Consider the following 12575-nt stretch of genomic DNA (forward strand, 5'->3'; position numbering starts at 1 on the left):
CCATGTGCATGCTAGAAATTGAACACGGTCCCCTATTTTAAACCACTGAGCCATCTTTCCAGCACACAGGAAACAAGACTCTTGAATGAGATTTATACAACCGATATTAACAACAGTTTCTTAATGCAGTTCCCAGTCAGGAGATCATTACAGACAAAATCATAATGGTAAGGAACATCTACTTACAAGCTGCCTCTCCTTGGAAGACTCAATTCCTTCTGAAAAACAAAACACATAAACAAGAATTGCTAAGACTTAAATTGTTGCTTTAAAAGTACTCATTAAATAATTCAATTTTTAAAATCTGCATTAGATAAAACACCCCAACTTTCTTCATTTTTAATTACTCATCTCATATGCATTGCATTATTAAAAATGCAATGATTATTAAGTTTATGATTATTAACTTTATGTCTTAATTATTATCAATTACCATTTCTTTGTTGTAATTTTCATATTAACTGCTTTCAAAAATCTTTTGCAAAATGTTTGAACAAAAGACATGAAAACTATAAAAACTGAATAAATGTTAATGAAACAGTCAGGGTAACCTCTCTAGTCTTCCCTTCCGAAAGGAAGATCTCACAGATAATTACAACATTTTTTTTTTTCCATTAGATGTAACCACCTTCCCAAAGTCTTTGTGCCAGTCTTTAATTGATAACAAACTACAAAGGATTCATATAATTAGCAGCAATTATATAAAACAAATAAGAGGGGTGAGTTATGTTTTAAAATATTTCATTTTCCAGGCAGTGGTGGCACACACTTGGGAGGGAGGGCTACAAAGAGAAATCCTGTCTAAAAAAAACAAAAACAAAAACAAATAAAAAAGGCAAAATCTAGGCAAGCAATTATAATACAGAAAATACAAAGCAAAAGATGATTACAGAGACTAGGGAGATAGTTCAGTAAAGTACTCAGAATGAAAGCATGAGAACTTAAGTTAGTTCCCTAGAGCCAACATAAAAAGCTAGATGCTTAATAATCTCAGCTTGCTGGTCAACAGCTTCTCTAATAGGACAACCTCAGATCTCAAGGGGAGAACCTATCTCAAAAAACAAGGCAGACCATTCTGAAAAACAACACTCTCTGGCCTCCATGTTGGTGCACATCCTCATCCACCTATGAAACCATATGTAATAACTGTGTGTCCATAATACATGAAAAGACACCTATATTAACTATTAAGAGTCCTATGTTAACTATTAAGAATAGTTCTAGTTAAAGTTTTATATATTTACGGTAAGAAAAAGAACCCCGTGATCTTCTTTCAGTGTTTAAAGTCCCAGTTCATACCAGTCCCCTTTTAAGAAATCCTCTCTAAAACTCAATTTTCTCCAATGGAGTGTCACGGGGCAGACTCTATGCCCAGGAGTAGTTGGCAAACACAAAACAGACTATGTTTTTTTTTTTGTGTGTGTGTGTGTGCTTTATGTTTTGTCAGGGTTTTCTGCTTGTTTGTCTTGTTGGTTTCTGTTTGTTTTGATTTTCCAGTTTGTTTTTTGTTTTTGAGAGACAGCATGAGAATATGAAGTTGGTTGGGTAGGAAGGAAAGGAAGAAACTGGGGAACGGGAAAAAATATGACAAAAATATATCACATAAAAATGTTTAAATGCAGGACAGTAGTGGCACACACTTTTAACTCCAGCACTCAGGGAGGCAAAGAGAGGCAAGCAGATCTCTGTGACTTCGAGGCTAATCTGGTCTACAGACTGAGTTCCAGGACAGCTAAGGCTATACAGAGAAACTGTGTCTCAAAGAAACCAAAAAGTTAAAAAAAAAAATAAAAATCAAACTGTTGGAGAGAGAGAATCCCTTCCTAATCACCGCTCCTCCAGGAGCTGAGCCTAGAGTCTTGTCTGTGCTAGTCAGTGCCATACCACCACACTGTGTCTCCAGGTCACATTTTACTCTTTATTTCGCGGCAGGGCCCCTGGTATCATTAAGTCTTCAGTGCTAGCCTTGAACCCATCTGTGTCCTGTGCAGGCTTCGGACTTGCAATACTCTGCCTCAGTCTCCAGAATAGCTAGATTACAGACCTGAGTCATCAGAAGTAACTAGAACTATACCTCATTTGTTATTTTTATGTGTCTGACTATTATGCATGTCTCATCTATAAATATACCAATATGTATGTGAGGGATTTTCTTGTTTACATTAATAGGGGAAGAACCAGTTCTCCATGGTCCTACATTATTCCCTGAGTATGAGTCCTAGACTGTAAAACAGTCAACGAAGTGAGCTAAATAATAAACATGAATGATTTTACTTCTCCCTGTTCTCGACTACAGATGTGGATTAATTCCTGCCACTTTGGCTTCCCAGATATGATTAACCCTAACCTGAAATTGTTATCTAAAATAAGCCCGTTCTTCCTGAAGTTGCTTTTAGTAATGTTATTACATTACATAATACCACAGCAGTATAAAACTAAAACAGAAGACTTATAAATGGCCAACAAGTGCACAAGAAATTTAGAAATTTATTATTTCTAATTTCAATATTATTACCAAAAAAAAGACAATAACCCAGTTGCTAGTAAGGATGTGGAGAGAGGTAAACTCTTACATATTGTTCATATGAATATAAATTAAAACAGCCAGTGGAAAACACGATAATGTTCCCTCTAAAAAATTAATTAAAAGAACTACCACATGATCCAACAATCCCATTTCTGGGTATATAGTATCCAAGGGAAACAAAATCAGTATGTCCAATGGTATCTGCTGTCTGACGAGAATGGCTTCAGCTTGTAAAAGCACAAGCCTGACTACATGATTTTAATTCCTAAAACCCAAACAATAGCCAAGATGCACACCATATCTATCGATAGAAAATAGATAAAGAAAATGCAGTATCACACACATGAACACAGACACGCACCATACAATGGAACACTATTGAGCTATGAAAAGATAAAATCCTATCATTTGCAACAAGATGAATGGACCTCCAGATCATTAAAATAAGCCAGACACAGAAACATAGTGATTTTACACATGCAAAACGTTGAGGTACAAAGTAGTTACAGTTATAGGAAAAGTTATATTTTGTTCTGCTCTACAAAGAGTACTAGGGAATACGTATAAACGAGTATACAGCTAACAATACTGTGCTGTATAATTCAATATAGTTATAGGTATTTTTAATATTTATTTTACATGTGTAGGGGGATGGGGTGTTGGTGCGCACACACATACACACTCGCACCCAGATGCCTCAGAAGAAAAGATGGCCTCATCAGATCCTATAGAGCTAGAGTTACAGGCAGTTGTGAGGCACCTGATGTGGGTACTGGGAACCAAACTCTGAAAGAGCAACAAGTGTTCTTAAACACTAAGCCACCTCTCTAAGATTTTTAATTTTCTCATTACAAAGGAACGATATATATTGACACAACAGATGCCCTAATCTTCTAGAGTGATTGGTGTATAACGTATAAATGAGAGGGCTTTGTTCTGTTTGGTTTCTAGACAGGGTCTGACTATCTAACTCCTGCTGTGCTGCAGCTCACTCTGTTGACCGGACTGGCCTCAAACTCCCGAATACTGGGATTAAAGTGTATCACCACCACAGACACATTTAGTATTCTTTAAAGATGTACAATTATAACTTATCAATTAAAAAACTAAGATATAACATAATTACAAAATAACTGTTATTTTATTATTACTAAAATATTAAATAATTATTGCTAAGTATAATCACTGAAAACATTTTCTCAATCTTTTCACTCATCAAATTGTTGCCATGGAGGGTTTTGATTTTGTCTGTTCAAATATATCAGACTCTTCTTCATATTATAATCTTTTTTTTTATGAGAGAAATCAATCCATCTAAGACATGAACGTATATATTGTAAGTATGTTAATATCCTGAAAAACATTTTCTTCTATGGAAGATAGAAAACATCATATTTATTTCTGTATGGAAATCAATTACCCCCAAATGTTCCACTTTTGAAGTGACATGCAGCATCACACCCGTCACGTATGCAGGGATCTGTCAGGCACTGCGGCACCACATGGTCCAACTGCTATAATCTGACAATACATTTTTATACTTGTAAGGCACATCCATCCTACCTCTTTACTACAGGAGCTCCTCGTAAGGATTAGCTCTTCCATATGAATTTTCAAATCACATTGTAGATATACGCTTGGATTGACATCATGTGCAATCTAGAGATGACTTTGAAAGAATTCATGTATTTACAAAGAACACATTAAATTGCTATTTATATTTTTTCTCAATATGTATAACATTTATTTGTTTTTTGATTATTTGTGAAAGTGGGAGAGTCTGCCATCACTCTAGCTCAACATTCACTGCTTTAATAAAATCCTCTTCTTACTTGCTACATAAATATTATATAAATCTTGTCAATTTCAGGTTAGCATATATATATGCTACAATTATAGTATCTTTTTATAAGTTATACTTAACAAAAGCTATATTCCATTATACCACCAATAGCATTTGCCTTCCAAGATGTATTTTTTAAAAATTCAAACAAAACAAACCACCTAGAATGAAAATATAGAAAAGTTTAAGGTGTGTGTATATATAATACTTATGTGTATAACCCAGATGGCACAGCTAATGTTTTTCTATATTTATTTTATTATTACATATTTAACCATCTAATCATGTTTTCAATGCAGCTTGCAGTAGATTGTAGAATTCTATATCCATCAGCAAGTTATTTTATTAACAAAGTTAAATTCTGTGTCTTACCAATATGCAAATATTGAATTGAACAAAAACTAAGTATGTCAATCAGTAACTTTGATAAGTGCACACACTCAGATAACTGAAATTTCTACTCAAATGCAGAACAAGTCTATCAAACCAGAAAGTTCTTGGTAACTAAAGCCCCCAACATTCTTCTGCTCAAAGAAAAGACTATTTTTACTATCTATACTTTTTCTGCCTGCTTGAACATTTTATATGAATGGAACTAGGAAATACCTCTTCTCCCTCTAAGGCCTTACTATGTAACCCAATGCCTTGAACTCATCATCCTCATACCTCAGCTTCTCAGTATAGGAAGCTTGTATGTAGGGTTTTATTTTTACACTTAGCACAGTGTATTTAAAATTCATCTATGTTGCTGCATAAAATAGTAACAAATTATACTGTTTTCTCTTGCTTATACACATTTGAGTTCTTTCCAGTTTGGGACTGTTTAACAAGCCTTTTCGTAAATTATGTTTTGTCTTAGGAAAATATGTTAAGAATATGGAATTAGTTGGTTATATATGCGAGGTTTTTTTATATGAGACTAGAAGTATTTTTAAAATGACTGTACCATATAATATTCTTTTTAATGCATGAGCTTTGACTGCTCCATACATAACCTAGCTAAAATCTGCTGTACTTACATTTATAATGTAAGAATGTTAAATGTTGACTATTTTATATTCATGCCAATATATTATGTAGTCTTGTACAGTTTAGCTACCCTATAGATAATATACTGGTATCTGACGATGGCTTTAACTTACATTTTCCTAATGACTGGTTGTACAAAGCATCTCTTTTCATGTACTAATTAGCCATCAGTACATATGTATAGAGTATCTTAAAAATTGTCACCTTTTTTTATGTGGCAGGTAAAAGTCCTTTGCCATATGTTTTGCCATTGTATTGTGAATCTACTATGATTAATCCAGTCTTTACACCAGAATTTTAATATACTTTTCTCTTGCTATCCCCGCTTCCACTAAAGGTGTGCTGTACTAATCTCCTCCATGTTTCTCAATTCAATCCACTGGTAATTACAGCCAGGCAGAATGAGAGGTACACACTTGTAATCCCAACCCTCAGGAAATTGAGGCAGGAGGAATGCAGATTTGGATCTGGTGTGGACTACATAGAAGGTTCAGGGGCTAAACAAAACAAAGTTGGGAAAAGAAAAGAGAAGTTAAAACAACAAAAAGTTGAAACAACAAAAGAGGAGTTAAAACAACAAAAATGCAGCCAGGCCCAGGGCATGGTGGCGCACACCTGTAATCCCAGCAGTTGGGGAGGCAGAGGCAGGCGAACCTCTGTGAGTTGGAGGCCAGCCTGGTCTACAAAGTGAGTCCAGGACAGCCAGGCCTACACAGTGAGACCCTGTCTCAAAAAAACAAACAACAAAAAATGCTATTAGATGGGATGAATTCATTATCATAACTACTTAGTAAATTCTTTAGAATGTTACTGTATAAGCAAATTTGTCTTCTACAAAGACTGAGAATTTTGCATCTTTCCACTTTCCATAATTGCTATAAAATGAGTAAAAGTGCAGAGATCTTTCTTGCCTTGTTTCTCATCTGAGATTTATTTATTGCCACTAAATATTAAGACAGCTAGAAGTTTTTCATAAATAACTTTTATCCAATTAATAAAGCTTTTATCTATTATTTCATTAATTTGCTTAGAAATGTGTATTATTTAAGATAAGAATTCTTCTGTACAGGCCAGACTGGCCTCCTGCTGCACCAATCTCCTAAGTACCAAGATTATAGGTTTGCAACATGTATCTGCTTGTATCTTCATTTTTATAATGGATAATAGTATCTAGCTTCCTTTTTATAATGTCTGTCACATTTTTGTATTATAATTATGCTGATTTCCCAAAAAGCAGCAAGGAGATCTCTTCTATTTTCTAAATAAATTTGTGTAAAATGTATGTTAAAGTGTAACTGTTCCCACAAAATTGCCAGGAGTCATGCATGCAGAAAGGGCCTGTGGCAAGCAAATGAGCTTCCTGGAGGCAGCCCACTGTTTTGCACAGCTGATGAATGGGTTGCCCTGGTGAAGCATGGTCCCAGGGACTTTGTAGAACAACAAAGGCTGCATAAAGAGCCTGAGAACCTTCTCATGTCACTGGCACATAAACTGCACTAGGAAGAACAAGTTTGGTACAGATTTATGAACAAAAGTTAACTTTCACTCTAGGTCCAGAGATAAAGTCACGGGTCTCGGTGTGCACCATGGTAAGATGAGCTATGAACAGAAAATAGATAATTAGCTATTCAAAACCACAAAAATAATACAGGATAGATGACCTGTTTCCTAGCGAATATGGACTATAAACCTTGTTAGCTTGTGACATTAAAAAAAAAAAAACTTGCTTTAAACTTTCAATGAACTCATGGATAGCTAAAGAATATTTAGTCAGATATTGAGTCTTAATGGAAATAAGTTATCAATATCCAGTCTCCAACTCCTCACTTCCTACCCAGTCTTCAACATATTGTAAACACACTCACACCTCACACACCATTTAAACTATGCTTGCCAAGTTACAATCTAAAGGTAACAAGCCACCATGTAGTTTTTAGCCCACAATTCTTTTTTATGTTTGACGCATAAGTAGCATTCGACACCATTATTCACTCCTCCATCTTGAATACTTCATGAAAGTAGAAAGAAGTTAGGTTCCTTGACAGAAAATACTAGACCTAGGTCTCTCCTCTGCTCTGCTTCTTGGCCACCATGAGAAGAGCAACTTGCTCCTCTCCTCCACCTACAACATACATGATAGGCTGCCTCACCACAGTCTCAAAAGCAATGGAACCACCCAACCACCAACAGAAACTTGAAAACCAGTGAGTCAAATTGCTGTCTTGTATAAATTGACCTCTCTCAAGCATGTTACAGTGATGGAAGACAAGTAACACAACAAATGAATGAATAAATAAGCACATGGTACTTGCTATTATCACCATTATCATTATTATAAGATTCATAATAGGATCCCACTTGCTAATTTGGAGCTATGTTTATGAATATTCTCAACTGCAGTTAAGATCATCAAGAATCGGGAGGGGAGGAGGGAGGGGCTTATGGGGGGATACAAAATGAATAAAGTGTAATTAATAAAAATAATAGATAGATAGATAGATAGATAGATAGATAGATAGATAGATAGATAGATAGATAGGTAGGTAAGTAAGTAAGTAAGTAAGTAAGTAAGTAAGTAAGTAAGTAAGTAAGTAAGTAAGTAAGTAAATAAAAGAGATCATCAAGAAACTTCACTGGCAAAGGAACACTATTATCACATCTTAGTTACGGTTTCTACCACTGTCATAAAACACTGACCAGATGCAATTTGGGAAGGAAAAAGTTTACACTTTCAGGCAAAGGTCCATCACTGAGGGAAGTCAGGACAGGAACTCAAGGAAGGATCATAGAGGCAGGAACCTTGCAAAGGCCATGGATGAGTGCTGCTTACTGGCTTATTCCTCATAGCTTCTTCACCCTGCTTTGTTACAGCAACCAGGACTACCAATCCAGAGGTGGCCCCACCTACACCACCTACATTGACCTGGGCCATCTAAAAACCAATACTCAATTAAACAATCTACTGCAGGCTTGCTCACAGGCCAATCTGGTGGGGTTATTTTCCCAATTAAGCTTTCTTCTTCTAAAATGACTCTAGCTTGTGTCAAACTGACATAAAACTGGCCAGCACATATCTATAATAGAGTTTTGTAGCTAGTAGTTATTCTTGTAGGCATCAGAAATAATATTTTCAGGAGAAATCATCAAGGAAATCTATCAATACCATCTATTAACTGGCCTTTAAAAAATGATTGCCTAGCCAGGAGTGGTGGCACACACCTGTAATCCCAGCACTCTGGGAGGCAGAGACAGGTGGATCTCTGTAAGTTCGAGGCTAGCCTGGTCTATAAAGCAAGTCCAGGATAACCAAGGCTACACAGTCTCAAACAAGCTCCCAACCCCCAAAAAGGATGATTACCTCATATATAAGCACTCCACAACTTTAGAAGCAAGTAAATCTGCTGAATGACTCAGAGTCTGTCTTTCTTATACAGTAATTTACCACACTCCTGCTCTGAACACTGTGGTGTTAGAGCGTCACTTATTCACAGCTTAACACAATTCTATGGGGGGGGGGGGGGAGCCAAGGTAGAAACTAATGTATTTGCAGCTATGGAACCTCTGAAAGTCTAATGAATTTTATTTTTCTTTTGTCTTCTTTTTTTAAGAATTACTTACTTATGTAGATCAGTGTGTTGTCCACATGTATGCTTGCAACCAAAAGAGGTTATAAGGTCCCAGAGAACTACAATTATAGAGAGTTATGAGCTACCATAGGGGTGCTGGGAATTAAGCTCAAGACCTTTGGAAAAACAGCCAGTGCTCTTAACCTCTGAATCATCTCTCCAGCCCAAATTTTACTTTTCTTGACCATTTGCTTTCTCCATTAAATCTCCATGCTATCATCCTGAAAACAGGTCTCAATACACACTCCTTGGCACGAGATATCCCTCATAAATTGAATACTGTATCTCCACTTGGTGGCTGTTTGGGGAGAATCTGAAGTGTGGCCTTGCTGGAGGACAAGCTTTAAGGATTTAAGACTCCTGCCATTTCAATTTAGTGCTCTCTGACTCTTACTTGTGGTTGAAGATGTGAGATCTCAGTTGCCTGCTACTTCTGTCCAGCCATCATGGACTCTAAAAATAGCCCAAAATGAACCCTTCTATAAGTTGACTCCGTCATAGTATCTTATCACAGTAACTAATACAAAAATACAGAGAAGTTACAGCATATAATAATATTTTAAAATATGGTTAAGAACACAAATGTATAGGCTAGGCCTTTAATCTCAGCACTCAGGAGACAGAGGCAGGCTGATCTCTGGGAGTTTGAGGCTAGCCTGGTCTACAAAGTGAGTTCCAGGACATCCAGGGCTATACAGTGAGATTTCATTTACATATACAAATATACACAGAAACAGGCAGGCAGACAGACAGATGGATATAACTAAGTTCATGTCACGGCTTAATAAAATTTAACCTGGAATTTCACCCATCTCCAAAGCTCAGATGCAGTGCTTATAAAAGTCAAATCAAGCACTGCATATGGAAGTGCCTTAATAAATACATGGTAGATGTGCCACTCTCAGATGAGTTTTGGAAACAGCAAAGACAGCCTGATGATCCTAAAAGGCTAGTTCTACATGCTATTAAGAGCCCGGGACCAGCACCAAAGGAAATGTTAAGTTCTGCTGATATGCTCCATAAAATTTTAGTAGTAATTAAGCCTTTCTATCTACATTATTTTTCCTATCTACATTTCTGAAATTAAAAACAACAACAGTCCAGAATGGTGGCTCATGCCTTTAATCTCGGCACTTGGGAGGCAGAGGCAGGAGGATCTCTGTGAGGCCAGCTGGTCTTCATACCTGTCCCAGGACAGCCAGCAATACATAAAAAGATCCTGTCTCAAAACAACAACTATATACAAGTTATTGCAAAGACAGAATGAGAAGCATGCACTTTAAAACTTTAAGGTTAGACATTTTAGATTCCTAGTATTGATGAGAGTTTAAGATTTCCAATCTGACTAATGTGGTTGAGGGGCTGCTGAGTAGTTAAGGGATGGTGCTACACTTTCAAGACCAGAGTTCAATTTTTCCGGCCTTACCAGGAGCCTGAAAAGCCTTTACTCAAGCTCTAGCAGGAGCCCATGCCTCTAGCATACACTGAAATACACACACAAATTAAAAAACTGAAAAAAAAAAGTTAAAAAAAATTTTAGAAAAGATATAACTATTGAAAATGAAATGTTAATCTCTAAAAAAAATTTTGCTATCTCCAAAACTCTACTATATATTGCTTGAAGAGTCCCTAAAATTTCATTACCATTTTAGGCCCTTCAAATATATGCATTTGCGTATTTCCCATTAAAGATGGTACTTCCCAAAAAACAAAACAAGGAAAATGGTTTCTGGTTACACTGAATAAAGCAAAAGTCCATGAAGTATATTCTGAAGTTACAGAGAAGACTATACAAACTAAATCCTAAAATCACTTACTTCCATTCACTTATCCATAAAGCAAAATTCTGATGGTATCATACAACACATAAAATAAGGCCGGGCAGATCAACAAAGAATCACTGCCTATATATGTATTACTTAGTATTCAAATAACTAAACACATAAAATATTTCCAAAGAAAGGACAAAGGCCAACTGTTCAAAGGCAATATCCACTATCCCACAAGTAAATATACAATCAAGAGTCACAAGGCTGGTGTTTGTCCTTATGTGCATAGTCATCAGTTAGGAGTAGGCTGATTTGTAATTTGGTTTTTACCCCAAAGTGCCAGAGATTAAAACCAGGGCTTCATTCCCCTACTGAATCACAATCCAATTCAGGTCTATAAAGTACACTATTTCTCCCTAAGGTGGTTTCCACCCTGAACATCCCACAGACTTTCTAAGGAATTCTCAGTGTAAAGGCTTTGTGTATGTTTGTCACTGTAAACAAATGCCTAAACAACAAGAAAAAGAAAGAAAAAAGGGGAATAAAAAAACTTAAGGTAAGATTTACTTTGTTAATGGTTTCAGAGGCTTCAGGTCTCAAGAAAGGTTGACAAACAGAAGCACTCACCGTATCTCTGAGACAAACTCCTGTATTAGTGAGCTTTCTTCTTGCTTATTTATTCTTCTAGGCTCACAGGATAGAAACTGGTGTCATCCATACTCCAGGTAGATCCTTTTAAATCCTTCCTGGAACTACTACCCCTCCCCCATCACACACATCCCTAGAGGGAAGCTTTACTAACCTGCTAGATCAGGGGTATCAGATGTTTTACACTGAAGTGCTCTAACAGGCCCAAACATGACAAACATGGTGCTGACAGGTTTTGCCTTTTTAATCCTTCTCCCCTTGTTAAAAAACATTAAATTACATCCCTAAATCTAGCCACCAAGGTCTATTCTCTTATTTGGTCATTTCCTCCTCTAAGGCTGACCACCAAGGTCTAGCTATCAAGTTTTGAAGTCCAGCAATCAAAAGCACCCTTTTGGGTGTTTAACCCTAGTTAACATGCCCAATTAAAATTAAACACCTCATCCTAACAAAAGGTTTCCCTGTACCTCTATATGCCACCGATGTGCCATGGTTGTCTATCTCCTCTCTATCCAGAGGCAGTCCTTTGTCCCTCTGGGGCAAATACATCTCCTTTACGCTGAGATGCTAACAAACGGCCGTGTTGTGTTTTCCATCCTCTTTGGCTCTTAAAATCTTTCACTGTGTACCCCTGACTGTCCTCAAACTCACAGAGATCTGCCTGCCTCTGTCTGAGTGCTGAGTTTAAAGATGTACGCCACCACTGCCCTGCTGAGAACCTATTTTCAGTAAAAGAAAAAATAATTAAAAAAAAAAATAGAATGTTTGACATTTCTATGCTTCTTGGGTTTGTTTTTAAGGATAAAAACTGAATCATCCTTTATATGATAATCATGACTTATTAATGGTCACAATGTCTAAAATAAAAATCTCAAGTAAGTTTTAGCAGCAATAATGGTTTCCAGTATGTCTTTAGCAGTAAGTGCTTCTGAACAAAGACACTTTAAACACTCTGATTCCTGAGCAGCACAAGCAGAAAGAGAGGTGACACAAGTTAAGTTTTTACCTAAGGCCAACTGTTTCCTCTGCACGATAAATACTCTCAACTTAGAACCTGAAGCTAGAGTACCTATGTAATAAAGACTTTATGTTGTTATTGTCTAGTTTTGGTTTGGTTTGGTTGATACAGTATA

The 12575-nt window shown here is 36.5% G+C and overlaps 1 protein-coding gene across 6 annotated transcripts in view; it reads right to left on the reverse strand.

Moving 5' to 3' along the window:
- Mast2 (microtubule associated serine/threonine kinase 2) overlaps positions 1-12575 on the reverse strand; it is a 161096-nt gene that overhangs the window by 89854 nt on the left and 58667 nt on the right. For all 6 annotated transcript variants that reach the window (XM_055618483.1, XM_055618482.1, XM_055618481.1 and 3 more), the window contains exon 4: positions 187-218. In XM_055618483.1, the coding sequence (XP_055474458.1) occupies positions 187-218 (32 nt within the window). The remainder of the gene's footprint in view (positions 1-186; positions 219-12575) is intronic.

This window comes from Psammomys obesus, unplaced genomic scaffold, assembly GCF_907164565.1.
Source record: "Psammomys obesus unplaced genomic scaffold, mPsaObe1.curated_primary_1811, whole genome shotgun sequence".
Taxonomy (NCBI): domain Eukaryota; kingdom Metazoa; phylum Chordata; class Mammalia; order Rodentia; family Muridae; genus Psammomys; species Psammomys obesus.